Raw genomic sequence first — 26,710 nt, forward strand, 5'->3', positions numbered from 1 at the left:
TGTTCTAATTGGAGTGTGTTGTTCCTCTGTGTCTCTGTCCCATTGTGCAGCAGTGTTCTAATTGGAGCGTGTTGTTCCTCTGTGTCTCTGTCCCATCCTGCAGCAGTGTTCTAATTGGAGTGTGTTGTTCCTCTGTGTCTCTGTCCCATTGTGCAGCAGTGTTCTAATTGGAGCGTGTTGTTCCTCTGTGTCTCTGTTCCATTGTGCAGCAGTGTTCTAATTGGAGTGTGTTGTTCCTCTGTTCCATTGTGCAACAGTGTTCTAATTGGAGCGTGTTGTTCCTCTGTGTCTCTGTCCCGTCCTGCAGCAGTGTTCTAATTGGAGCGTGTTGTTCCTCTGTGTCTCTGTTCCATTGTGCAGCAGTGTTCTAATTGGAGTGTGTTGTTCCTCTGTTCCATTGTGCAACAGTGTTCTAATTGGAGTGTGTTGTTCCTCTGTGTCTCTGTTCCATTGTGCAGCAGTGTTCTAATTGGAGTGTGTTGTTCCTCTGTTCCATTGTGCAACAGTGTTCTAATTGGAGCGTGTTGTTCCTCTGTGTCTCTGTCCCATCCTGCAGCAGTGTTCTAATTGGAGTGTGTTGTTCCTCTGTGTCTCTGTTCCATTGTGCAGCAGTGTTCTAATTGGAGTGTGTTGTTCCTCTGTTCCATTGTGCAACAGTGTTCTAATTGGAGTGTGTTGTTCCTCTGTGTCTCTGTTCCATTGTGCAGCAGTGTTCTAATTGGAGTGTGTTGTTCCTCTGTGTCTCTGTTCCATTGTGCAGCAGTGTTCTAATTGGAGTGTGTTGTTCCTCTGTGTCTCTGTCCCATCCTGCAGCAGTGTTCTAATTGGAGCGTGTTGTTCCTCTGTGTCTCTGTTCCATTGTGCAGCAGTGTTCTAATTGGAGTGTGTTGTTCCTCTGTTCCATTGTGCAACAGTGTTCTAATTGGAGTGTGTTGTTCCTCTGTGTCTCTGTTCCATTGTGCAGCAGTGTTCTAATTGGAGTGTGTTGTTCCTCTGTGTCTCTGTCCCATCCTGCAGCAGTGTTCTAATTGGAGTGTGTTGTTCCTCTGTGTCTCTGTCCCATCCTGCAGCAGTGTTCTAATTGGAGTGTGTTGTTCCTCTGTGTCTCTGTTCCATTGTGCAGCAGTGTTCTAATTGGAGCGTGTTGTTCCTCTGTGTCTCTGTTCCATCCTGCAGCAGTGTTCTAATTGGAGTGTGTTGTTCCTCTGTGTCTCTGTTCCATCCTGCAGCAGTGTTCTAATTGGAGTGTGTTGTTCCTCTGTGTCTCTGTTCCATTGTGCAGCAGTGTTCTAATTGGAGTGTGTTGTTCCTCTGTGTCTCTGTCCCATCCTGCAGCAGTGTTCTAATTGGAGCGTGTTGTTCCTCTGTGTCTCTGTTCCATTGTGCAGCAGTGTTCTAATTGGAGTGTGTTGTTCCTCTGTTCCATTGTGCAACAGTGTTCTAATTGGAGTGTGTTGTTCCTCTGTGTCTCTGTTCCATTGTGCAGCAGTGTTCTAATTGGAGTGTGTTGTTCCTCTGTTCCATTGTGCAACAGTGTTCTAATTGGAGCGTGTTGTTCCTCTGTGTCTCTGTCCCATCCTGCAGCAGTGTTCTAATTGGAGTGTGTTGTTCCTCTGTGTCTCTGTTCCATTGTGCAGCAGTGTTCTAATTGGAGTGTGTTGTTCCTCTGTTCCATTGTGCAACAGTGTTCTAATTGGAGTGTGTTGTTCCTCTGTGTCTCTGTTCCATTGTGCAGCAGTGTTCTAATTGGAGTGTGTTGTTCCTCTGTGTCTCTGTTCCATTGTGCAGCAGTGTTCTAATTGGAGTGTGTTGTTCCTCTGTGTCTCTGTCCCATCCTGCAGCAGTGTTCTAATTGGAGCGTGTTGTTCCTCTGTGTCTCTGTTCCATTGTGCAGCAGTGTTCTAATTGGAGTGTGTTGTTCCTCTGTTCCATTGTGCAACAGTGTTCTAATTGGAGTGTGTTGTTCCTCTGTGTCTCTGTTCCATTGTGCAGCAGTGTTCTAATTGGAGTGTGTTGTTCCTCTGTGTCTCTGTCCCATCCTGCAGCAGTGTTCTAATTGGAGTGTGTTGTTCCTCTGTGTCTCTGTCCCATCCTGCAGCAGTGTTCTAATTGGAGTGTGTTGTTCCTCTGTGTCTCTGTTCCATTGTGCAGCAGTGTTCTAATTGGAGCGTGTTGTTCCTCTGTGTCTCTGTTCCATCCTGCAGCAGTGTTCTAATTGGAGTGTGTTGTTCCTCTGTGTCTCTGTTCCATCCTGCAGCAGTGTTCTAATTGGAGTGTGTTGTTCCTCTGTGTCTCTGTTCCATTGTGCAGCAGTGTTCTAATTGGAGTGTGTTGTTCCTCTGTGTCTCTGTCCCATCCTGCAGCAGTGTTCTAATTGGAGTGTGTTGTTCCTCTGTGTCTCTGTCCCATCCTGCAGCAGTGTTCTAATTGGAGTGTGTTGTTCCTCTGTGTCTCTGTTCCATTGTGCAGCAGTGTTCTAATTGGAGCGTGTTGTTCCTCTGTGTCTCTGTCCCATCCTGCAGCAGTGTTCTAATTGGAGTGTGTTGTTCCTCTGTGTCTCTGTCCCATCCTGCAGCAGTGTTCTAATTGGAGTGTGTTGTTCCTCTGTGTCTCTGTCCCATCCTGCAGCAGTGTTCTAATTGGAGTGTGTTGTTCCTCTGTGTCTCTGTCCCATCCTGCAGCAGTGTTCTAATTGGAGCGTGTTGTTCCTCTGTGTCTCTGTCCCATCCTGCAGCAGTGTTCTAATTGGAGCGTGTTGTTCCTCTGTGTCTCTGTCCCATCCTGCAGCAGTGTTCTAATTGGAGTGTGTTGTTCCTCTGTTCCATTGTGCAGCAGTGTTCTAATTGGAGTGTGTTGTTCCTCTGTTCCATTGTGCAACAGTGTTCTAATTGGAGTGTGTTGTTCCTCTGTGTCTCTGTTCCATTGTGCAGCAGTGTTCTAATTGGAGTGTGTTGTTCCTCTGTTCCATTGTGCAGCAGTGTTCTAATTGGAGTGTGTTGTTCCTCTGTGTCTCTGTTCCATTGTGCAGCAGTGTTCTAATTGGAGTGTGTTGTTCCTCTGTTCCATTGTGCAACAGTGTTCTAATTGGAGCGTGTTGTTCCTCTGTTCCATTGTGCAACAGTGTTCTAATTGGAGTGTGTTGTTCCTCTGTGTCTCTGTTCCATTGTGCAGCAGTGTTCTAATTGGAGTGTGTTGTTCCTCTGTGTCTCTGTCCCATCCTGCAGCAGTGTTCTAATTGGAGTTTGTTGTTCCTCTGTGTCTCTGTCCCATCCTGCAGCAGTGTTCTAATTGGAGTGTGTTGTTCCTCTGTGTCTCTGTCCCATCCTGCAGCAGTGTTCTAATTGGAGCGTGTTGTTCCTCTGTGTCTCTGTTCCATTGTGCAGCAGTGTTCTAATTGGAGTGTGTTGTTCCTCTGTTCCATTGTGCAACAGTGTTCTAATTGGAGTGTGTTGTTCCTCTGTGTCTCTGTCCCATCCTGCAGCAGTGTTCTAATTGGAGTGTGTTGTTCCTCTGTCCCATCCTGCAGCAGTGTTCTAATTGGAGCGTGTTGTTCCTCTGTATCTCTGTTCCATTGTGCAGCAGTGTTCTAATTGGAGTGTGTTGTTCCTCTGTGTCTCTGTTCCATCCTGCAGCAGTGTTCTAATTGGAGCGTGTTGTTCCTCTGTGTTTCTGTTCCATTGTGCAGCAGTGTTCTAATTGGAGTGTGTTGTTCCTCTGTTCCATTGTGCAACAGTGTTCTAATTGAAGCGTGTTGTTCCTCTGTTCCATTGTGCAACAGTGTTCTAATTGGAGTGTGTTGTTCCTCTGTGTCTCTGTTCCATTGTGCAACAGTGTTCTAATTGAAGCGTGTTGTTCCTCTGTTCCATTGTGCAACAGTGTTCTAATTGGAGTGTGTTGTTCCTCTGTTCCATTGTGCAACAGTGTTCTAATTGGAGTGTGTTGTTCCTCTGTTCCATTGTGCAGCAGTGTTCTAATTGGAGCGTGTTGTTCCTCTGTGTCTCTGTTCCATTGTGCAGCAGTGTTCTAATTGGAGTGTGTTGTTCCTCTGTGTCTCTGTCCCATCCTGCAGCAGTGTTCTAATTGGAGTGTGTTGTTCCTCTGTGTCTCTGTTCCATTGTGCAGCAGTGTTCTAATTGGAGCGTGTTGTTCCTCTGTGTCTCTGTCCCATCCTGCAGCAGTGTTCTAATTGGAGCGTGTTGTTCCTCTGTGTCTCTGTCCCATCCTGCAGCAGTATTCTAATTGGAGTGTGTTGTTCCTCTGTGTCTCTGTCCCATCCTGCAGCAGTGTTCTAATTGGAGTGTGTTGTTCCTCTGTGTCTCTGTCCCATCCTGCAGCAGTGTTCTAATTGGAGCGTGTTGTTCCTCTGTTCCATTGTGCAGCAGTGTTCTAATTGGAGTGTGTTGTTCCTCTGTGTCTCTGTCCCATCCTGCAGCAGTGTTCTAATTGGAGCGTGTTGTTCCTCTGTGTCTCTGTCCCATCCTGCAGCAGTATTCTAATTGGAGTGTGTTGTTCCTCTGTGTCTCTGTCCCATCCTGCAGCAGTGTTCTAATTGGAGTGTGTTGTTCCTCTGTGTCTCTGTCCCATCCTGCAGCAGTGTTCTAATTGGAGCGTGTTGTTCCTCTGTTCCATTGTGCAGCAGTGTTCTAATTGGAGTGTGTTGTTCCTCTGTGTCTCTGTTCCATTGTGCAGCAGTGTTCTAATTGGAGTGTGTTGTTCCTCTGTTCCATTGTGCAGCAGTGTTCTAATTGGAGCGTGTTGTTCCTCTGTGTCTCTGTCCCATCCTGCAGCAGTGTTCTAATTGGAGTGTGTTGTTCCTCTGTTCCATTGTGCAACAGTGTTCTAATTGGAGCGTGTTGTTCCTCTGTTCCATTGTGCAACAGTGTTCTAATTGGAGTGTGTTGTTCCTCTGTGTCTCTGTTCCATTGTGCAGCAGTGTTCTAATTGGAGTGTGTTGTTCCTCTGTTCTATTGTGCAGCAGTGTTCTAATTGGAGTGTGTTGTTCCTCTGTGTCTCTGTCCCATCCTGCAGCAGTGTTCTAATTGGAGTGTGTTGTTCCTCTGTGTCTCTGTCCCATCCTGCAGCAGTGTTCTAATTGGAGCGTGTTGTTCCTCTTTGTCTCTGTTCCATTGTGCAGCAGTGTTCTAATTGGAGCGTGTTGTTCCTCTGTTCCATTGTGCAGCAGTGTTCTAATTGGAGTGTGTTGTTCCTCTGTGTCTCTGTCCCATCCTGCAGCAGTGTTCTAATTGGAGCGTGTTGTTCCTCTGTGTCTCTGTCCCATCCTGCAGCAGTATTCTAATTGGAGTGTGTTGTTCCTCTGTGTCTCTGTCCCATCCTGCAGCAGTGTTCTAATTGGAGTGTGTTGTTCCTCTGTGTCTCTGTCCCATCCTGCAGCAGTGTTCTAATTGGAGCGTGTTGTTCCTCTGTGTCTCTGTCCCATCCTGCAGCAGTGTTCTAATTGGAGTGTGTTGTTCCTCTGTGTCTCTGTTCCATTGTGCAGCAGTGTTCTAATTGGAGCGTGTTGTTCCTCTGTTCCATTGTGCAGCAGTGTTCTAATTGGAGTGTGTTGTTCCTCTGTGTCTCTGTTCCATTGTGCAGCAGTGTTCTAATTGGAGTGTGTTGTTCCTCTGTTCCATTGTGCAGCAGTGTTCTAATTGGAGCGTGTTGTTCCTCTGTGTCTCTGTCCCATCCTGCAGCAGTGTTCTAATTGGAGTGTGTTGTTCCTCTGTTCCATTGTGCAACAGTGTTCTAATTGGAGCGTGTTGTTCCTCTGTTCCATTGTGCAACAGTGTTCTAATTGGAGTGTGTTGTTCCTCTGTGTCTCTGTTCCATTGTGCAGCAGTGTTCTAATTGGAGTGTGTTGTTCCTCTGTTCTATTGTGCAGCAGTGTTCTAATTGGAGTGTGTTGTTCCTCTGTTCCATTGTGCAGCAGTGTTCTAATTGGAGTGTGTTGTTCCTCTGTGTCTCTGTCCCATCCTGCAGCAGTGTTCTAATTGGAGTGTGTTGTTCCTCTGTGTCTCTGTCCCATCCTGCAGCAGTGTTCTAATTGGAGTGTGTTGTTCCTCTGTGTCTCTGTCCCATCCTGCAGCAGTGTTCTAATTGGAGCGTGTTGTTCCTCTTTGTCTCTGTTCCATTGTGCAGCAGTGTTCTAATTGGAGTGTGTTGTTCCTCTGTTCCATTGTGCAACAGTGTTCTAATTGGAGCGTGTTGTTCCTCTGTTCCATTGTGCAACAGTGTTCTAATTGGAGTGTGTTGTTCCTCTGTGTCTCTGTTCCATTGTGCAGCAGTGTTCTAATTGGAGTGTGTTGTTCCTCTGTTCCATTGTGCAGCAGTGTTCTAATTGGAGCGTGTAGTTCCTCTGTGTCTCTGTTCCATTGTGCAGCAGTGTTCTAATTGGAGTGTGTTGTTCCTCTGTGTCTCTGTCCCATCCTGCAGCAGTGTTCTAATTGGAGTGTGTTGTTCCTCTGTGTCTCTGTCCCATCCTGCAGCAGTGTTCTAATTGGAGCGTGTTGTTCCTCTGTGTCTCTGTCCCATCCTGTAGCAGTGTTCTAATTGGAGTGTGTTGTTCCTCTGTTCCATTGTGCAACAGTGTTCTAATTGGAGTGTGTTGTTCCTCTGTGTCTCTGTCCCATCCTGCAGCAGTGTTCTAATTGGAGCGTGTTGTTCCTCTGTGTCTCTGTCCCATCCTGCAGCAGTATTCTAATTGGAGTGTGTTGTTCCTCTGTGTCTCTGTCCCATCCTGCAGCAGTGTTCTAATTGGAGTGTGTTGTTCCTCTGTGTCTCTGTCCCATCCTGCAGCAGTGTTCTAATTGGAGCGTGTTGTTCCTCTGTTCCATTGTGCAGCAGTGTTCTAATTGGAGTGTGTTGTTCCTCTGTGTCTCTGTTCCATTGTGCAGCAGTGTTCTAATTGGAGTGTGTTGTTCCTCTGTTCCATTGTGCAGCAGTGTTCTAATTGGAGTGTGTTGTTCCTCTGTTCCATTGTGCAACAGTGTTCTAATTGGAGCGTGTTGTTCCTCTGTTCCATTGTGCAACAGTGTTCTAATTGGAGTGTGTTGTTCCTCTGTGTCTCTGTTCCATTGTGCAGCAGTGTTCTAATTGGAGTGTGTTGTTCCTCTGTTCTATTGTGCAGCAGTGTTCTAATTGGAGTGTGTTGTTCCTCTGTGTCTCTGTCCCATCCTGCAGCAGTGTTCTAATTGGAGCGTGTTGTTCCTCTTTGTCTCTGTTCCATTGTGCAGCAGTGTTCTAATTGGAGTGTGTTGTTCCTCTGTGTCTCTGTTCCATCCTGCAGCAGTGTTCTAATTGGAGCGTGTTGTTCCTCTGTGTCTCTGTTCCATTGTGCAGCAGTGTTCTAATTGGAGTGTGTTGTTCCTCTGTTCCATTGTGCAACAGTGTTCTAATTGGAGCGTGTTGTTCCTCTGTTCCATTTTGCAACAGTGTTCTAATTGGAGTGTGTTGTTCCTCTGTGTCTCTGTTCCATTGTGCAGCAGTGTTCTAATTGGAGTGTGTTGTTCCTCTGTGTCTCTGTTCCATTGTGCAGCAGTGTTCTAATTGGAGTGTGTTGTTCCTCTGTTCCATTGTGCAGCAGTGTTCTAATTGGAGCGTGTTGTTCCTCTGTGTCTCTGTTCCATTGTGCAGCAGTGTTCTAATTGGAGTGTGTTGTTCCTCTGTGTCTCTGTCCCATCCTGCAGCAGTGTTCTAATTGGAGTGTGTTGTTCCTCTGTGTCTCTGTCCCATCCTGCAGCAGTGTTCTAATTGGAGCGTGTTGTTCCTCTGTGTCTCTGTCCCATCCTGCAGCAGTGTTCTAATTGGAGTGTGTTGTTCCTCTGTGTCTCTGTCCCATCCTGCAGCAGTGTTCTAATTGGAGCGTGTTGTTCCTCTGTGTCTCTGTCCCATCCTGCAGCAGTGTTCTAATTGGAGTGTGTTGTTCCTCTGTTCCATTGTGCAGCAGTGTTCTAATTGGAGTGTGTTGTTCCTCTGTGTCTCTGTTCCATTGTGCAGCAGTGTTCTAATTGGAGTGTGTTGTTCCTCTGTTCCATTGTGCAGCAGTGTTCTAATTGGAGTGTGTTGTTCCTCTGTGTCTCTGTTCCATTGTGCAGCAGTGTTCTAATTGGAGTGTGTTGTTCCTCTGTTCCATTGTGCAACAGTGTTCTAATTGGAGCGTGTTGTTCCTCTGTTCCATTGTGCAACAGTGTTCAAATTGGAGTGTGTTGTTCCTCTGTGTCTCTGTTCCATTGTGCAGCAGTGTTCTAATTGGAGTGTGTTGTTCCTCTGTTCCATTGTGCAACAGTGTTCTAATTGGAGTGTGTTGTTCCTCTGTGTCTCTGTTCCATTGTGCAGCAGTGTTCTAATTGGAGTGTGTTGTTCCTCTGTTCCATTGTGCAACAGTGTTCTAATTGGAGTGTGTTGTTCCTCTGTGTCTCTGTTCCATTGTGCAGCAGTGTTCTAATTGGAGTGTGTTGTTCCTCTGTTCCATTGTGCAGCAGTGTTCTAATTGGAGTGTGTTGTTCCTCTGTGTCTCTGTCCCATCCTGCAGCAGTGTTCTAATTGGACTGTGTTGTTCCTCTGTGTCTCTGTCCCATCCTGCAGCAGTGTTCTAATTGGAGTGTGTTGTTCCTCTGTGTCTCTGTTCCATTTTGCAGCAGTGTTCTAATTGGAGCGTGTTGTTCCTCTGTGTCTCTGTTCCATTGTGCAGCAGTGTTCTAATTGGAGTGTGTTGTTCCTCTGTGTCTCTGTCCCATCCTGCAGCAGTGTTCTAATTGGAGTGTGTTGTTCCTCTGTGTCTCTGTTCCATTGTGCAGCAGTGTTCTAATTGGAGTGTGTTGTTCCTCTGTGTCTCTGTCCCATCCTGCAGCAGTGTTCTAATTGGAGTGTGTTGTTCCTCTGTGTCTCTGTCCCATCCTGCAGCAGTGTTCTAATTGGAGCGTGTTGTTCCTCTGTGTCTCTGTTCCATTGTGCAGCAGTGTTCTAATTGGAGTGTGTTGTTCCTCTGTTCCATTGTGCAACAGTGTTCTAATTGGAGTGTGTTGTTCCTCTGTGTCTCTGTCCCATCCTGCAGCAGTGTTCTAATTGGAGTGTGTTGTTCCTCTGTCCCATCCTGCAGCAGTGTTCTAATTGGAGCGTGTTGTTCCTCTGTATCTCTGTTCCATTGTGCAGCAGTGTTCTAATTGGAGTGTGTTGTTCCTCTGTGTCTCTGTTCCATCCTGCAGCAGTGTTCTAATTGGAGCGTGTTGTTCCTCTGTGTCTCTGTTCCATTGTGCAGCAGTGTTCTAATTGGAGTGTGTTGTTCCTCTGTTCCATTGTGCAACAGTGTTCTAATTGGAGCGTGTTGTTCCTCTGTTCCATTGTGCAACAGTGTTCTAATTGGAGTGTGTTGTTCCTCTGTGTCTCTGTTCCATTGTGCAGCAGTGTTCTAATTGGAGTGTGTTGTTCCTCTGTTCCATTGTGCAGCAGTGTTCTAATTGGAGCGTGTTGTTCCTCTGTGTCTCTGTTCCATTGTGCAGCAGTGTTCTAATTGGAGTGTGTTGTTCCTCTGTGTCTCTGTCCCATCCTGCAGCAGTGTTCTAATTGGAGTGTGTTGTTCCTCTGTGTCTCTGTCCCATCCTGCAGCAGTGTTCTAATTGGAGCGTGTTGTTCCTCTGTGTCTCTGTCCCATCCTGCAGCAGTGTTCTAATTGGAGTGTGTTGTTCCTCTGTGTCTCTGTCCCATCCTGCAGCAGTGTTCTAATTGGAGTGTGTTGTTCCTCTGTGTCTCTGTCCCATCCTGCAGCAGTGTTCTAATTGGAGTGTGTTGTTCCTCTGTCCCATCCTGCAGCAGTGTTCTAATTGGAGCGTGTTGTTCCTCTGTGTCTCTGTCCCATCCTGCAGCAGTATTCTAATTGGAGTGTGTTGTTCCTCTGTGTCTCTGTCCCATCCTGCAGCAGTGTTCTAATTGGAGTGTGTTGTTCCTCTGTGTCTCTGTCCCATCCTGCAGCAGTGTTCTAATTGGAGCGTGTTGTTCCTCTGTTCCATTGTGCAGCAGTGTTCTAATTGGAGTGTGTTGTTCCTCTGTGTCTCTGTCCCATCCTGCAGCAGTGTTCTAATTGGAGCGTGTTGTTCCTCTGTGTCTCTGTCCCATCCTGCAGCAGTATTCTAATTGGAGTGTGTTGTTCCTCTGTGTCTCTGTCCCATCCTGCAGCAGTGTTCTAATTGGAGCGTGTTGTTCCTCTGTGTCTCTGTCCCATCCTGCAGCAGTGTTCTAATTGGAGCGTGTTGTTCCTCTGTTCCATTGTGCAGCAGTGTTCTAATTGGAGTGTGTTGTTCCTCTGTGTCTCTGTTCCATTGTGCAGCAGTGTTCTAATTGGAGTGTGTTGTTCCTCTGTTCCATTGTGCAGCAGTGTTCTAATTGGAGCGTGTTGTTCCTCTGTGTCTCTGTCCCATCCTGCAGCAGTGTTCTAATTGGAGTGTGTTGTTCCTCTGTTCCATTGTGCAACAGTGTTCTAATTGGAGCGTGTTGTTCCTCTGTTCCATTGTGCAACAGTGTTCTAATTGGAGTGTGTTGTTCCTCTGTGTCTCTGTTCCATTGTGCAACAGTGTTCTAATTGGAGTGTGTTGTTCCTCTGTTCTATTGTGCAGCAGTGTTCTAATTGGAGTGTGTTGTTCCTCTGTGTCTCTGTCCCATCCTGCAGCAGTGTTCTAATTGGAGTGTGTTGTTCCTCTGTGTCTCTGTCCCATCCTGCAGCAGTGTTCTAATTGGAGCGTGTTGTTCCTCTTTGTCTCTGTTCCATTGTGCAGCAGTGTTCTAATTGGAGTGTGTTGTTCCTCTGTTCCATTGTGCAACAGTGTTCTAATTGGAGCGTGTTGTTCCTCTGTTCCATTGTGCAACAGTGTTCTAATTGGAGTGTGTTGTTCCTCTGTGTCTCTGTTCCATTGTGCAGCAGTGTTCTAATTGGAGTGTGTTGTTCCTCTGTTCCATTGTGCAGCAGTGTTCTAATTGGAGCGTGTTGTTCCTCTGTGTCTCTGTTCCATTGTGCAGCAGTGTTCTAATTGGAGCGTGTTGTTCCTCTGTCCCATTGTGCAGCAGTGTTCTAATTGGAGTGTGTTGTTCCTCTGTGTCTCTGTCCCATCCTGCAGCAGTGTTCTAATTGGAGTGTGTTGTTCCTCTGTGTCTCTGTCCCATCCTGCAGCAGTGTTCTAATTGGAGCGTGTTGTTCCTCTGTGTCTCTGTCCCATCCTGTAGCAGTGTTCTAATTGGAGTGTGTTGTTCCTCTGTTCCATTGTGCAACAGTGTTCTAATTGGAGTGTGTTGTTCCTCTGTGTCTCTGTCCCATCCTGCAGCAGTGTTCTAATTGGAGCGTGTTGTTCCTCTGTGTCTCTGTTCCATCCTGCAGCAGTATTCTAATTGGAGTGTGTTGTTCCTCTGTGTCTCTGTCCCATCCTGCAGCAGTGTTCTAATTGGAGTGTGTTGTTCCTCTGTGTCTCTGTCCCATCCTGCAGCAGTGTTCTAATTGGAGCGTGTTGTTCCTCTGTTCCATTGTGCAGCAGTGTTCTAATTGGAGTGTGTTGTTCCTCTGTTCCATTGTGCAACAGTGTTCTAATTGGAGCGTGTTGTTCCTCTGTTCCATTGTGCAACAGTGTTCTAATTGGAGTGTGTTGTTCCTCTGTGTCTCTGTTCCATTGTGCAGCAGTGTTCTAATTGGAGTGTGTTGTTCCTCTGTGTCTCTGTTCCATTGTGCAGCAGTGTTCTAATTGGAGTGTGTTGTTCCTCTGTTCCATTGTGCAGCAGTGTTCTAATTGGAGCGTGTTGTTCCTCTGTGTCTCTGTTCCATTGTGCAGCAGTGTTCTAATTGGAGTGTGTTGTTCCTCTGTGTCTCTGTCCCATCCTGCAGCAGTGTTCTAATTGGAGTGTGTTGTTCCTCTGTGTCTCTGTCCCATCCTGCAGCAGTGTTCTAATTGGAGCGTGTTGTTCCTCTGTGTCTCTGTCCCATCCTGCAGCAGTGTTCTAATTGGAGTGTGTTGTTCCTCTGTGTCTCTGTCCCATCCTGCAGCAGTGTTCTAATTGGAGCGTGTTGTTCCTCTGTGTCTCTGTCCCATCCTGCAGCAGTGTTCTAATTGGAGTGTGTTGTTCCTCTGTTCCATTGTGCAGCAGTGTTCTAATTGGAGTGTGTTGTTCCTCTGTGTCTCTGTTCCATTGTGCAGCAGTGTTCTAATTGGAGTGTGTTGTTCCTCTGTTCCATTGTGCAGCAGTGTTCTAATTGGAGTGTGTTGTTCCTCTGTGTCTCTGTTCCATTGTGCAGCAGTGTTCTAATTGGAGTGTGTTGTTCCTCTGTTCCATTGTGCAACAGTGTTCTAATTGGAGCGTGTTGTTCCTCTGTTCCATTGTGCAACAGTGTTCAAATTGGAGTGTGTTGTTCCTCTGTGTCTCTGTTCCATTGTGCAGCAGTGTTCTAATTGGAGTGTGTTGTTCCTCTGTTCCATTGTGCAACAGTGTTCTAATTGGAGTGTGTTGTTCCTCTGTGTCTCTGTTCCATTGTGCAGCAGTGTTCTAATTGGAGTGTGTTGTTCCTCTGTTCCATTGTGCAGCAGTGTTCTAATTGGAGTGTGTTGTTCCTCTGTGTCTCTGTCCCATCCTGCAGCAGTGTTCTAATTGGAGCGTGTTGTTCCTCTGTGTCTCTGTCCCATCCTGCAGCAGTGTTCTAATTGGAGCGTGTTGTTCCTCTGTGTCTCTGTTCCATTGTGCAGCAGTGTTCTAATTGGAGTGTGTTGTTCCTCTGTGTCTCTGTTCCATCCTGCAGCAGTGTTCTAATTGGAGCGTGTTGTTCCTCTGTGTCTCTGTTCCATTGTGCAGCAGTGTTCTAATTGGAGTGTGTTGTTCCTCTGTTCCATTGTGCAACAGTGTTCTAATTGGAGCGTGTTGTTCCTCTGTTCCATTGTGCAACAGTGTTCTAATTGGAGTGTGTTGTTCCTCTGTGTCTCTGTTCCATTGTGCAGCAGTGTTCAAATTGGAGTGTGTTGTTCCTCTGTTCCATTGTGCAACAGTGTTCTAATTGGAGTGTGTTGTTCCTCTGTGTCTCTGTTCCATCCTGCAGCAGTGTTCTAATTGGAGCGTGTTGTTCCTCTGTGTCTCTGTTCCATTGTGCAGCAGTGTTCTAATTGGAGTGTGTTGTTCCTCTGAGTCTCTGTCCCATCCTGCAGCAGTGTTCTAATTGGAGTGTGTTGTTCCTCTGTGTCTCTGTCCCATCCTGCAGCAGTGTTCTAATTGGAGCGTGTTGTACCTCTGTGTCTCTGTCCCATCCTGCAGCAGTATTCTAATTGGAGTGTGTTGTTCCTCTGTGTCTCTGTCCCATCCTGCAGCAGTGTTCTAATTGGAGTGTGTTGTTCCTCTGTGTCTCTGTCCCATCCTGCAGCAGTGTTCTAATTGGAGCGTGTTGTTCCTCTGTGTCTCTGTCCCATCCTGCAGCAGTGTTCTAATTGGAGCGTGTTGTTCCTCTGTGTCTCTATTCCATCCTGCAGCAGTGTTCTAATTGGAGCGTGTTGTTCCTCTGTGTCTCTGTTCCATTGTGCAGCAGTGTTCTAATTGGAGTGTGTTGTTCCTCTGTGTCTTTGTCCCATCCTGCAGCAGTGTTCTAATTGGAGTGTGTTGTTCCTCTGTGTCTCTGTTCCATCCTGCAGCAGTGTTCTAATTGGAGCGTGTTGTTCCTCTGTGTCTCTGTTCCATTGTGCAGCAGTGTTCTAATTGGAGTGTGTTGTTCCTCTGTTCCATTGTGCAACAGTGTTCTAATTGGAGCGTGTTGTTCCTCTGTTCCATTGTGCAACAGTGTTCTAATTGGAGTGTGTTGTTCCTCTGTGTCTCTGTTCCATTGTGCAGCAGTGTTCTAATTGGAGTGTGTTGTTCCTCTGTTCCATTGTGCAACAGTGTTCTAATTGGAGTGTGTTGTTCCTCTGTTCCATTGTGCAGCAGTGTTCTAATTGGAGTGTGTTGTTCCTCTGTGTCTCTGTCCCATCCTGCAGCAGTGTTCTAATTGGAGTGTGTTGTTCCTCTGTGTCTCTGTTCCATTGTGCAGCAGTGTTCTAATTGGAGTGTGTTGTTCCTCTATTCCATTGTGCAGCAGTGTTCTAATTGGAGCGTGTTGTTCCTCTGTTCCATTGTGCAACAGTGTTCTAATTGGAGTGTGTTGTTCCTCTGTTCCATTGTGCAGCAGTGTTCTAATTGGAGTGTGTTGTTCCTCTGTGTCTCTGTTCCATTGTGCAGCAGTATTCTAATTGGAGTGTGTTGTTCCTCTGTGTCTCTGTCCCATCCTGCAGCAGTGTTCTAATTGGAGTGTGTTGTTCCTCTGTGTCTCTGTTCCATTGTGCAGCAGTGTTCTAATTGGAGTGTGTTGTTCCTCTGTTCCATTGTGCAGCAGTGTTCTAATTGGAGCGTGTTGTTCCTCTGTTCCATTGTGCAGCAGTGTTCTAATTGGTGTCTTTTATAAGAGGCTCCCGCAGCCCAACTGTCAGAGCAATTAATCTATCTGAGGGGGCAGGAAAAAGAGCATAGCATTCTCCTCTCCTCCGCGCCCTCCATTATTCAAAGCCTTCACCTCCCTCCATCTCAGAGAGAGAGAGAGAGAGAGTTTTAGAGTTTTAAATATTCTTTATTGGGTCTGGGAGCCCACCACACAATAAATACTCATACAAAACCACAGTTACACATCAATTAAAAACACAACTCCAACTCCTCCTCCACAGTAACTAAACACAACAGCCTCTGAATACCCCATATACTCATAAACAGATCAATATTGTTGACCAGTTTGTAATAGGCAAACTCAACCCTTAGTCTCGCTGCCACCATTCCCGCCAGCATTCCTACCACATCCACAGACCCCTGTCCACGAATACTGTTCTTTCGGGTCTTCCATATGGCTAATTTAGCTGCCCCTAACACAAAATTAAGCAACACAACGACACCCTTTTGACTGAACCTGTACTTTGGCCCAAATATATACAGTTGGGAAGAGAAAACCTCTCCCAACGTTGAGAACCAGTCAGTGATCAGGTCAATCATCCCGACCAACCGGGGACACAGTAAAAACAGATGTGCCAGACTTTCAGACTCTGCACAGAATGGACAGCCCTCCCCAACAGTAGGGTCCAGGTGTACCAGATGTATGTTGGTGGCTATAGCTCCATGTATGATCCTCCATTGGAGGTCAGCCGTCCTCTTATCAATCGGCAGTTTGTATAATGATCGCCAACAGCCTTTTGGGGAAGCACCTGGACCGAGCACACCCGCCCACCTCGTCGATTTTACCCCTTCCAGGGAAGAGGCATGGGACACCTTTACACATATTCTGTACGTGGCCTTCTTTCCCACCTCCTTGAAATCCCCCAGCTCCGGGGTATGGAAGGAAAGCAGCATCCCCACGTCCTCCTCGAATGCCCCGACCACAGCACTAACAATCAGTGCAGGGAACACATAATCCAGACCCTCCTTCCTCCTCTAATGCCCCCACCGCAGCACTAACAATCAGTGCAGGGAACACACAATCCAGATCCTTCCACCGATCAGAATTGGAAGTGTCAGTCACATACTACAGATGAAGTACTGGCATGGAATCACAGACCTCAGCGATGACCTTCCTCAGTAGACGAGATGATCGTATCACCGCTCTTTCTCCCAGCTCCTCCAACGATCTGCTCCTGTTCTGCATCAGATGACCCAGCTTGGTACACCCCACGCCTAACAGGCATGAACGCAGGCTGGCTGAACCCAGAGCACGGGACTGGATGGTAGTGTTGTATAAAAGAGGCTCTTCAAAAAGCCACATCCCTGGTAGCGTGCCGGCCTTACGGGACTTGACAAGGACTCTCCAAGCCTACATAACAGACTCATAAAATGGAGTCAGGCCAGGCAACTCACCCCCCTCCAGCTTTAAGAGGAAAAGGTGCTTGTCTAAGCCCAAACAGCCCGCTCTCCTCATCAATGTGTAGGCTGTTTCGACCCAGCTAGAACCGTCTCTGTACAACAGTCTCTGGGCTGCTTGAAGCCGGAAAGCCATGATCCTAGAGGAAATGTCCACCAGTCCTTGCCCACCCTCGTGCAGTGGCAGGTTGTTAGTGGAATTAAATAATTCCTCTAATGTACTCATTAATTAAATTCAATCTGTCTATTTATAAGAATTTGTAAGATACTTATTAACATAAAATAGACAGGATACAGTCTTATTAAAAGTAGATAATAGTGTTTATTCTCGGAGCACGCTGCCATTTGATCATAAACACAGGTTTATATACAAGATATGACGTCAGAGGTTACAGAATTAAGTCTCATTGTCCTGACAAATAGAAACAGGTTCAAAAGTTCATTCCAAATTCACAGGGAACTCACATTATAATCATTTATCCTGAAGGCTCACTATAATTTATTACTACTTTAGCAGACAACTCAAGATAATGGAAGACCTAAAAAGTTACCCCCAGCCTTATCTAACACCTCAGGGCTAAGTTGGGTCAGTTCAACCATAGTTTAACGACCCTTTCTGCTTATTTTATGACCCACAACACAAATCTCTTTTCACCAGGCGTGCAGAGTTCAATTTGTTATAGTTTTATCTAAAGCTAGAATTTGTTTTAACTATTTATTAACAAAATTCCTAACACAGGTACAGGGCTGCAGCTTTAATCCAGTGTTGTCCAGACCAGAAGAAATTGACAAGGGTCCTCTGAAGCTCTTGTATCAGACCCTTTGGTGGTTGCAAAATCATTAGTCTGTGCCACAGGGTAGAGGCAGCAAGATTATTAGCTACCAGGACCCTTCCCCTATAAGACAACTGGGGTAGCACCCATTTCCATCTTGACAGTCTGGCGCACCCTTTCTCCACTACACCCTCCCAGTTCTTTTTCTGAAAGACATCAGAGCCTAGAAAACACCCAATGTCTCCATCCCATCTCTGCCCCACTAAAGCCCCCCTGGTAACCGTGGAGCGGACTCCGTCTGAAGCCCCCTGGTAACCGTGGAGCGGACCCCGTCTGAAGCCCCCCTGGTAACCGTGGAGCGGACCCCGTCTGAAGCCCCCCTGGTAACCGTGGAGCGGACCCCGTCTGAAGCCCCCCTGGTAACCGTGGAGCGGACCCCGTATGAAGCCCCCCCTGGTAACCGTGGAGCGGACCCCGTATGAAGCCCCCCTTGGTAACCGTGGAGCAGACCGCGTCTGAAGCCCCCCTGGTAACCGTGGAGCGGACCCCGTCTGAAGCCAACCTGGTAACCGTGGAGCGGACCCCGTCTGAAGCCCCCCTGGTAACCGTGGAGCGGACCCCGTCTGAAGCTGATCTGCCCACAGCGCTTCACTCTTTCCCCAATTGACTCTAGCTGAGGAGGCCCCCTAATACACCTTTAAATCGTTTGAGAGATCCTTAACATCCTCACCCCCTGTCATAAAAACTGTCACGTCATCTGTATACGCAGACAGTGCTATCCTGGGACCCTTCATTACACCTGGCACAGAGAAACCAGTAAGCTTCGCTCTTAAAAAACAAAGCATTGGTTCAATCGCCAGACTGTATAACTGCCCTGAAATTAGGCCTCCCTGCCTGATACCCCTTTGGACAGGGATGGGGCAACTCAAACCACCCCCACCTTCACCATACACGAGGCCCCAGCATACAGTAAACTCATCCAAGACAAAAAAACATCCCCAAACCCAAAGGCTTTCATCGTTTTAAACAGATACTGGTGGTCCACTCGGTCAAAAGCCTTCTCCTGATCCAAAGAAAGTAAACCCACATTTACATCAGACAGTTTACAAATGTATAGAACATCTCTTATCAGAAACAAGTTATCAACAATAGAGCGATCAGGTCCACAGTAGGACTGGTCCTTGTGGACCAACAATCCCAGATACTCTTTCAACCTGTTTGAGAGACATTTAGAAACTATTTTATATTCTGCACACAGAATATATTTTTTATGAGCCAAATCCCCCTTTTTTGGCAACAGTGAAAGCACCGCACGTTGACAGGATACAGGAAGAGAACCCTCGTGAAAAGATTCACACACCACTTCATAAAAATCCTCCCCGATAGACCCCCAAAAGTGCTTATAGAACTCAGATGGTAAACCATCGATACCAGGGGCTCGGCCTGCTGGGAGCTGCATAACTGCTGTGGACACTTCTTGCAGTGTAATGTCAGGGTCCAAAGCAACTCTCTGCTCAGGTCCCAATTGAGGAAGACTGTGTAACAACTGTTCAGTACACAGAGAGTCACAATCCTCCGCCTTATAGAGGGCAGAGTAGAAATCCACGGCATGTTGACGCATTTCACTGTCATCTGTGGTCACCTTCCCATCAGGGAGACGAAGGCAGACCATCTGTTTACGTTGTAATTTCGACTGTCCAAGGTTAAAAAAAAAAGCGCTAGGAGCATCCATGTCCTTGAGGGAAGCGAAACGAGACCTAATCAAGGCACCTTTCACTCTTTCATGTAGAAACGACCTCAGTTCATCTCTCTTGTTCATGACTAGTCCAGGGTCGTTCTGAGTGAGCAGCTTCATTCAATTCAATAGATTTGATGTCCTGTTCAAGGGCCTTGATAGTCTCTTTAACTTCAATTTGAGACAGAGCAGTATACTGTTGACAAAATAATCGTATTTGGGCCTTCCCAACATCCCACCATTGTCTCAAGGACACAAAATTCCCTTTTGTAACCCTCCATTTTCCTCAAAACAACAAAAACCTTTCACAAAACATGACATCATGTAACAACTTAACATTAAAATACCAGTAAGACGATGACCTTCGTGGACAGGACAGGTGAATATCAACAGTAACAATATGGTGATCAGAGAAACCCACAGGAGTGATGTCACACCTTCCAACCCTACTACAGTATTGCTCAGATACATACAACCTGTCTAACCTTCCAACCCTACTACAGTATTGCTCAGATACATACAACCTGTCTAACCTTCCAACCCTACTACAGTATTGCTCAGATACATACAACTTGTCTAACCTTCCAACCCTACTACAGTATTGCTCAGATACATACAACCTGTCTAACCTTCCAACCCTACTACAGTATTGCTCAGATACATACAACCTGTCTAACCTTCCAACCCTACTACAGTATTGCTCAGATACATACAACTTGTCTAACCTTCCAACCCTACTACAGTATTGCTCAGATACATACAACCTGTCTAACCTTCCAACCCTACTACAGTATTGCTCAGATACAACCTGTCTAACCTTCCAACCCTACTACAGTATTGCTCAGATACATACAACCTGTCTAACCTTCCAACCCTACTACAGTATTGCTCAGATACATACAACTTGTCTAACCTTCCAACCCTACTACAGTATTGCTCAGATACAACCTGTCTAACCTTCCAACCCTACTACAGTAGTGATCAGATACATACAACCTGTCTAACCTTGCTGCACTGACACCACCTTCATTAACCTTTAACCATGTGTACTGCCTAACTGTTGCCTTCCTTACTCTCCACACATCAGAAAGCTCAAACTCAGTTAATAAACCAGACAGACAAGTAGCTGACCGCAGGTGAGGTTCTTCAGCGGTGCGATCAACAGTAAAATCCACTGTACAGTTCCAGTCCCCCCCTAAAACCACACACCCCTCTTGGTCACATTGTCTTCAGGTTTCCTTTAGTTGATCAAACACAACAAGACGCTCTGTACCCTCATTAGGAGCATAAACATTCAAAAAAACAAAAAAAAACATAACATCCACCTTGACCAATAAAACCGGTCCCTTGACAATCTCTGTTGTAGATACCACCGTCACCCCTAAACCTGAGGAAAACAAGATGGCCACCCCAGCACTGAAATTAGTACCATGACTGAGTATATGCTGCCCCTCCCACCACATACCCCAGTCAACCTCATTTTCCTCATCACTATGTGTCTCCTGTAGGAAAACACATTAAGCCTTTTCTATTTTATTACTTCTAATACCCAAGCCCTCTTATTCCTGTCCCTTCCCCCATTAATATTAGGAGAGCCCACCCTTAGTAACTCCATATAGAAAAGAGAAAGGAAAAGCAGAAGAAACCACAGAGAAACCAAAGAGAAAAAAGACACCCTATGAGGCATGATCATCATCATTATTTAATGTTTCTCTTATTAACCTGACCACGTTTCCCACCACCTTTTGCTGCTGTAACAGCAGTAACAAATTTCCTCAAGCGAAACCGCTTCTTCTCACTCAACTGGTCTAACCCCACCGTCTTCTGTAACATCACAGCTGACCTCACAAACTTATCAACATCAAAATAATCTGCCAATTTGACAGATTTCCCAAAAGTCTGATCCAGAAAACCATTTACTTCCACTAGATCGTAAATTGAGTCCTCACCAGCTGCTGTCATATCAAAAGAGATATCCATATCCTTCTCCTGATCCTCCTCAGCTGAGGCCACAGACCACTGAATCCCCTCTACCACATCCCTTTCAACACTCCCCACTTGCACCCCATCACTCGTACCAGGCATCTCCTCCACTACCTGGGAGACTAGCCCCACCTGAACCCCATTACCCGTGGTGGGCATCTCCTCCACTACCTGAGAGACTATCCCCACCTGAACCCCATTACTCATAGTGGGCATCTCCTCCACTACCTGGGAGATTAGCTCCACATGAACCCCCTCCTGTGCCCCATTACTCGTACTGGGCACCTCCTCACCAGTCTGAGGAACTGGCTCTTCAGATCCATCCTTACCTTCTACAACAATATTTTTCTGCTGCATAACATTTCCCTCTAATAAGTTGCAACTCCGTGCCCTCAATACAGATAACTTGTTCCTCAGCAACAGGTGCTTGTGGCTGTTCAACCACTGTCGGCCCACCTCTCCCTACATCAGTGGGCCCAGGCGTTACGATGACCACCTGCGCCCCTCCCTCTGCCTTCTCCCTTTTCGGGCAAGCATGTCGCTTATGACCAACATCCCCACACTCAAAACACCGTTGACTACCCGTACTAACATAAGCCATATACAGTCTATTGTCATACTTGACTTTAAACGATAACTCTAAAGTCTGCTCCGGTGAGTCCAAAAACATAAACACCTGTCGCCGAAACGACATAACCTGTTTCAACGCCGGGTGTTTGCAACCCAACGGGACAACCTTAATTGAACTTGCAAACTTCCCAAGCTCCAGTAGCTCATTTGGAATAAACGGCGGTACATTTGAAATCGTTACCCTTGTTGACGGAGAAAAAAGTGGCGTAACTTGAATAAACATTTCTTTAAGAAGTACGCCATGCTCAACCATACGATCTACAAGACTCTCTTCTTTAAGAAGTACGCCATGCTCTACCATACGATCTACAAGGCGCTCTTCTTTAAGAAAGACCACCACCGCTTTATTCATCCGTGACGCATAAGCAACATTCTCATATCCTACCTTCTCTCCTACGGCGACCAGAAACTCCTCCACCGTGACAGTAGCTTCAGTAACACACCTACAGCCGTGCCGAAGTGACGGGGACGGCATCCCCATTCGGGTTGCCATCCCCGCCAAACTCAGGGTAATTTCGATACGAAAAACAAAATACTTAATTCTACCACAACAAAAATAATAACCTTAATCACGCACAGAAGAAAACAAAGAATGCCACCAAGAAAGAGAAAACCAAAAGAATATCTAACTCTACACAACACACGCACTCCCTCGCTCATACAATTCCCAGCATGCACCAAACACTCCCAGCATGCAGAGAGAGAGAGAGAGACAGACAGACCCTGGGTCCTCTCATCTCACATGCAGAGAGATTCTACCAGGGGTTCATTTAGTGAAAGACCAAGTGAGGACATAACCCTTTTGTTTGTGTTTTCTTTGTGTGTGTATGTGGGTCCAGGTGGTGTGGAGAAAGCTGGGCGACGCAGCAGGAGATAAGCCGTCCATCAGACAGCATCTCTCTGGCAACCAGTTCAAAGGCCCTCTGTAGTCCACAGCAACCAGAGAGGAAGACTAACTATGCTCACCTGACACCACCTCTGCTCCTACTGCCTACACTACTCATAACACCCTGCTCCCACTGACTACAGTTCCCATCACCCACTATTCCCCTGGGATATGGGTTTTGTCCAGATGGGATGCAGCTTTTGTCAAAATGAACTTTTTGTAGCAGGTTAGAACTTCTGCAGCAGGATAATTAACGTAGCATGTTAGGAGAATTACGTTTATGTTAGCTAAAATGCAACAAATCCACTTTTGACATACATTTATTTTGAACTTCCAGTGTTGTTGATAACTGGCTGCTACTTTCACTGATTTTCCATTTTCCTCGTATTATTGATTTGAGGACAGTTTACATAGTGCTGAATATTATTTCATAACTCTCCTGGGCCTGGTTTCCCAATAGAGATGGAACTGACTGTTTTAGCCATGCATCCTTCCTACAAAGGCCCAAGATGTAACACGCGTTTCCCAAAAACGCCACACAGAGAGAACATTCGCTATGTGCCTTCGTTGGAGCATGTTTCACACGGTGGTAGGATCGAACGAAAGGCATCGCTGCTCTCAGATCCGCTTTCTTCCCCATTCAAATCTTACCTCAACATTAGAATTATTCCACAATACTGACGATGGATCAGCTACCTAGAGAGATATTATCACCCTATGCCAGCCAATATTGAGGCGGCTTAATCTAATTTCTACCCTATAATAAGGAGATTCATCAAGATGTGGAACATCACTGTGCACATGTTAGGCTACACATCATTAAATATAATGAGGAAAAATTGCAGACAGTAGCCAAATAGTAAAATAAAAACAAAATTGAATGAACGTGAAATTGCTTTCAGTATCGTTGAAATACAATATATAGTATATTCTGTAGGTAGGCTATTTATCTTTTAGTGCAGTCATCTCAGTTTTGATTTGAAGCATCTTTGTATCCTTCGCTTGTTTATTACAGTTGCAAAGACATTGGCAACTTTGTATTTGTAGTCAACTTCGTTCTGAAGTTATCGGCGGTCACAGAGAGACGGATAAACATCTTGATTCTTTGTTTAGTGGAGGTCTTCTGTGTATAAAGTGAGGCGGTAGGTATCTAACGACGTACTTTGCTGTTCACATGCCGAGCGGTCTGATGTGGAGTCAGTAAATAACAAGTGTTTTCAAATACAACTTTAGTAACGGTGGTTTTGGGAAACAGCTCTGAGATTTAACGATGCTCCTACGAACTTACTAACGATGAAATGAGCCTTTAGATGCTCTTGGGAAACCGGGCCCTTTTGTTTTGTTTTATGCTGAAAAGAAACCCAGATGAGCTCTATAAGAAGTCCCCTAGAATAGGACCAGTGTCACTTTAAACCAGTAGAGCTGCATGGTTACTATAGCAGGGCTCCAGGTAGAGCTGCATGGTTACTATAGCAGGGCTCCAGGTAGAGCTGCATGGCTACTATAGCAGGGCTCCAGGTAGAGCTGCATGGCTACTATAGCAGGGCTCCAGGTAGAGCTGCATGGTTACTATAGCAGAGCTCCATGTAGAGCTGCATGGTTACTATAGCAGGGCTCCAGGTAGAGCTGCATGGTTACTATAGCAGGGCTCCAGGTAGAGCTGCATGGTTACTATAGCAGGGCTCCAGATAGAGCTGCATGGTTACTATAGCAGGGCTCCAGGTAGAGCTGCATGGTTACTATAGCAGGGCTCCAGGTAGAGCTGCATGGTTACTATAGCAGGGCTCCAGGTAGAGCTGCATGGCTACTATAGCAGGGCTCCAGGTAGAGCTGCATGGCTACTATAGCAGGGCTCCAGGTAGAGCTGCATGGTTACTATAGCAGGGCTCCAGGTAGAGCTGCATGGTTACTATAGCAGGGCTCCAGGTAGAGCTGCATGGTTACTATAGCAGGGCACCAGGTAGAGCTGCATTGTTACTATAGCAGGGCTCCATGTAGAGCTGCATGGTTACTATAGCAGGGCTCCAGGTAGAGCTGCATGGTTACTATAGCAGGGCTCCAGGTAGAGCTGCATGGTTACTATAGCAGGGCTCCAGGTAGAGCTGCATGGTTACTATAGCAGGGCTCCAGGTAGAGCTGCATGGTTACTATAGCAGGGCTCCAGGTAGAGCTGCATGGTTACTATAGCAGGGCTCCAGGTAGAGCTGCATGGTTACTATAGCAGGGCTCCATGTAGAGCTGCATGGTTACTATAGCAGGGCTCCAGGTAGAGCTGCATGGTTACTATAGCAGGGCTCCAGGTAGAGCTGCATGGCTACTATAGCAGGGCTCCAGGTAGAGCTGCATGGTTACTATAGCAGGGCTCCAGGTAGAGCTGCATGGTTACTATAGCAGGGCTCCAGGTAGAGCTGCATGGTTACTATAGCAGGGCTCCATGTAGAGCTGCATGGCTACTATAGCAGGGCTTCAGGCGGGGGCAACGTGTGGGATAAAAAAAAATCCCCAATCGTCCCCAAAAGTAACGATGTGATAACGTCAGATATGGTTTGATAGTACGTTTTGGGTTTTAAGTGTCTCGTATGCACAATCTAGGATCAGCTTCACTCTCCTTCAACCCTGATCTTGAGCATTTAGAGGTCACATACAGAACTGACTGTGGATCAGTGTCTAGGAACAATGTCATCCCATTCCTTCATGGTACTTCCCATAAAAACCCAGCTAGCTTCTCTGTCAGTTTTGTCTCTCTGGTTGATTAGCATTAGCTTAATGCTAGCATTAGAATAATTATCATTAGCATCCAAAGTGTTAATTTGTGTTACCCACTGTGACGTACATACCTAGCGCCCTATGCTCATAAGAGATGTCTGTTATTAACACAAAACTATAGAGATCACTTTTAAAACTTGTGTAAAATATGTATAAAGCCATAGCATTACTGTTGTTATCATTTATTTACTTTTATCTTTTTATTTTTCTAGTTTGACCATGTGACGAAACTGACTGTTTTATGGGTTTTATGTTTCACAAAACACAGCCGAACCTTAAATAGGGCTGTTTCTATGGTAACCACTTGTATTTTTACTGTATTTTGGTTTAACAAATTATTATTTTATCTCTTCAAACGCATCAAGGCCATTTGGAATCGAAACTGCCTCAGCCAAGAGTCAATGGAGCGATCTTATTTTTTGAGGAAATCGTTTAAAAAAAAATTATTAACTAAAATGTACAACGTTGTGTAAGACAATCATATTTCTCAGGTTGGGAAATAACGAGAGCTTTACCCCAACTCTTCTTCTGTGACTCTGAAGACCGGGTGGTTGGTAGTCTTTCTTTCCGTTGGTCAGGCTGTATACTGTAGTTCTCTGTAGCAGACTGAGGACACCTGCTTCATACAGGGTTGGAGACTGCGGGACACATTTGCTGCATTCCTTTCATATGAAATAATGTTTCAGAAATAATCTGTGAAACTTAAAAGGCTTTTATGCTACTGTCATAAAGGGAAGATCAGACTAATTTGGCTATCTACTGTAATAACTACTAATCAAACTACTGTACAACACAATTTTTATTGAAAGCTACAAAATAAATGGAATGGTTTATATTTTTCAATTAACCTTTTTAGCCATGGTGAATCCAGGAGATGAGTTTCAGCAGTGAACTGTGCATGTTTTGTAAAAGTATTTTCTGTTGGAATGTGAGAAAGAGCAAGTCTTCCCTTAGATGTTTTTCGATACATTTTAACGAGTTATACCATGACGAAGTCAGATGAAATAAGTACTGTTATGATCAAACTGTTCAAGGATATGTATTGCCATGTGTTTAGATAGAGCTGTCCCATTATAGGGCTGCCATGTGATTGGCCTGTTTTTGATTTTAACCTATCGGGAGATTTTGATTGGTATCCAAGTCTTTTGATTGGTTAATAAGTCACTGATTGACAGCTCAACCTCTCCTGACACGAGTATGTCTTGTTCCTAATTAGAACATCACTGAGGCTTCAGACTGTACAATCTCATGGTTCCGCCTTGGTTCTCACTAGTACAAAAAAGGGGTCTAGTACAAAAAAGAAAATCAAAGAATAGATTTTTTTGAAGTGTCCTTTTTTTCTAGAACTGATTTGTAGCTATGAGAGGAGATGATTTGTAACATTTTTCAGTCTGGCATTTCGTGCCATGTTTTTCTCTGCATGGAAGTTTGATTTGGAACCTGTGTTTTAAACCAGAAGACATGATGAACCCAGTATGAAATATCACCGTATTCCCGAGTGCAAGGGTTTCCCAAACTCCAACCGGGTGCACGGTTTGACGTTTACCGTAGCACTACACAGCCCATTCAAATAACCAACAATTATTTGAATCAGCTGTGTAGTGCCAAGGCAAAAACCAAAACGTGTACCAGGGGGGGACCAGGACCGAGTTTGGGAAACCCTGCCCTAGTGCATTACTTTTGACCACAGACACAAACCTAGTGTTAATGCTAACTAGTCCTGTAGTTACTAGCATCACTGTAAAGTACAACTGTTTTTTCATGAATTTAGCTGAGATCAGACAGATATTCTAGAAGGATTAGTAAATGTACTAGGGCCACTTTGAGATGATTTTGTAGGGGAAAAAATAAACAAGTGATGACTTTCTTTGTAGTTCTGTGTCTTCTCTGAGTTAATATGGGAGGAAACGCTGACTTGAGCCCACTGATTAACACTAAACAACACATACAAACCCTTCTGTAGTGAATAACTGACAGGGTGGCAGGTAGCCTAGCGGTTAAGAGAGTTGGGACAGTAACTGAAAGGTTTCTGGTTCGAACCCACGACCTGACCATGTG

At 45.7% G+C, this 26,710-nt stretch overlaps 1 protein-coding gene across 1 annotated transcript in view; it reads left to right on the top strand.

Annotated features, from left to right (window-relative positions):
- The window catches only part of LOC129825499 (coiled-coil domain-containing protein 85C-B-like), a 36,131-nt gene extending 9,612 nt beyond the window's left edge, over positions 1 to 26,519 (top strand). The window contains exon 4 of the mRNA XM_055885651.1: positions 21,840 to 26,519. Coding sequence (XP_055741626.1) covers positions 21,840 to 21,929 — 90 coding nt within the window. The 3' untranslated portion in view covers positions 21,930 to 26,519. The remainder of the gene's footprint in view (positions 1 to 21,839) is intronic.
- Positions 26,520 to 26,710: the final 191 nt, after the last annotated feature.

This window comes from Salvelinus fontinalis, chromosome 27 (genome assembly GCF_029448725.1).
Source record: "Salvelinus fontinalis isolate EN_2023a chromosome 27, ASM2944872v1, whole genome shotgun sequence".
In the NCBI taxonomy this organism is placed as follows: domain Eukaryota; kingdom Metazoa; phylum Chordata; class Actinopteri; order Salmoniformes; family Salmonidae; genus Salvelinus; species Salvelinus fontinalis.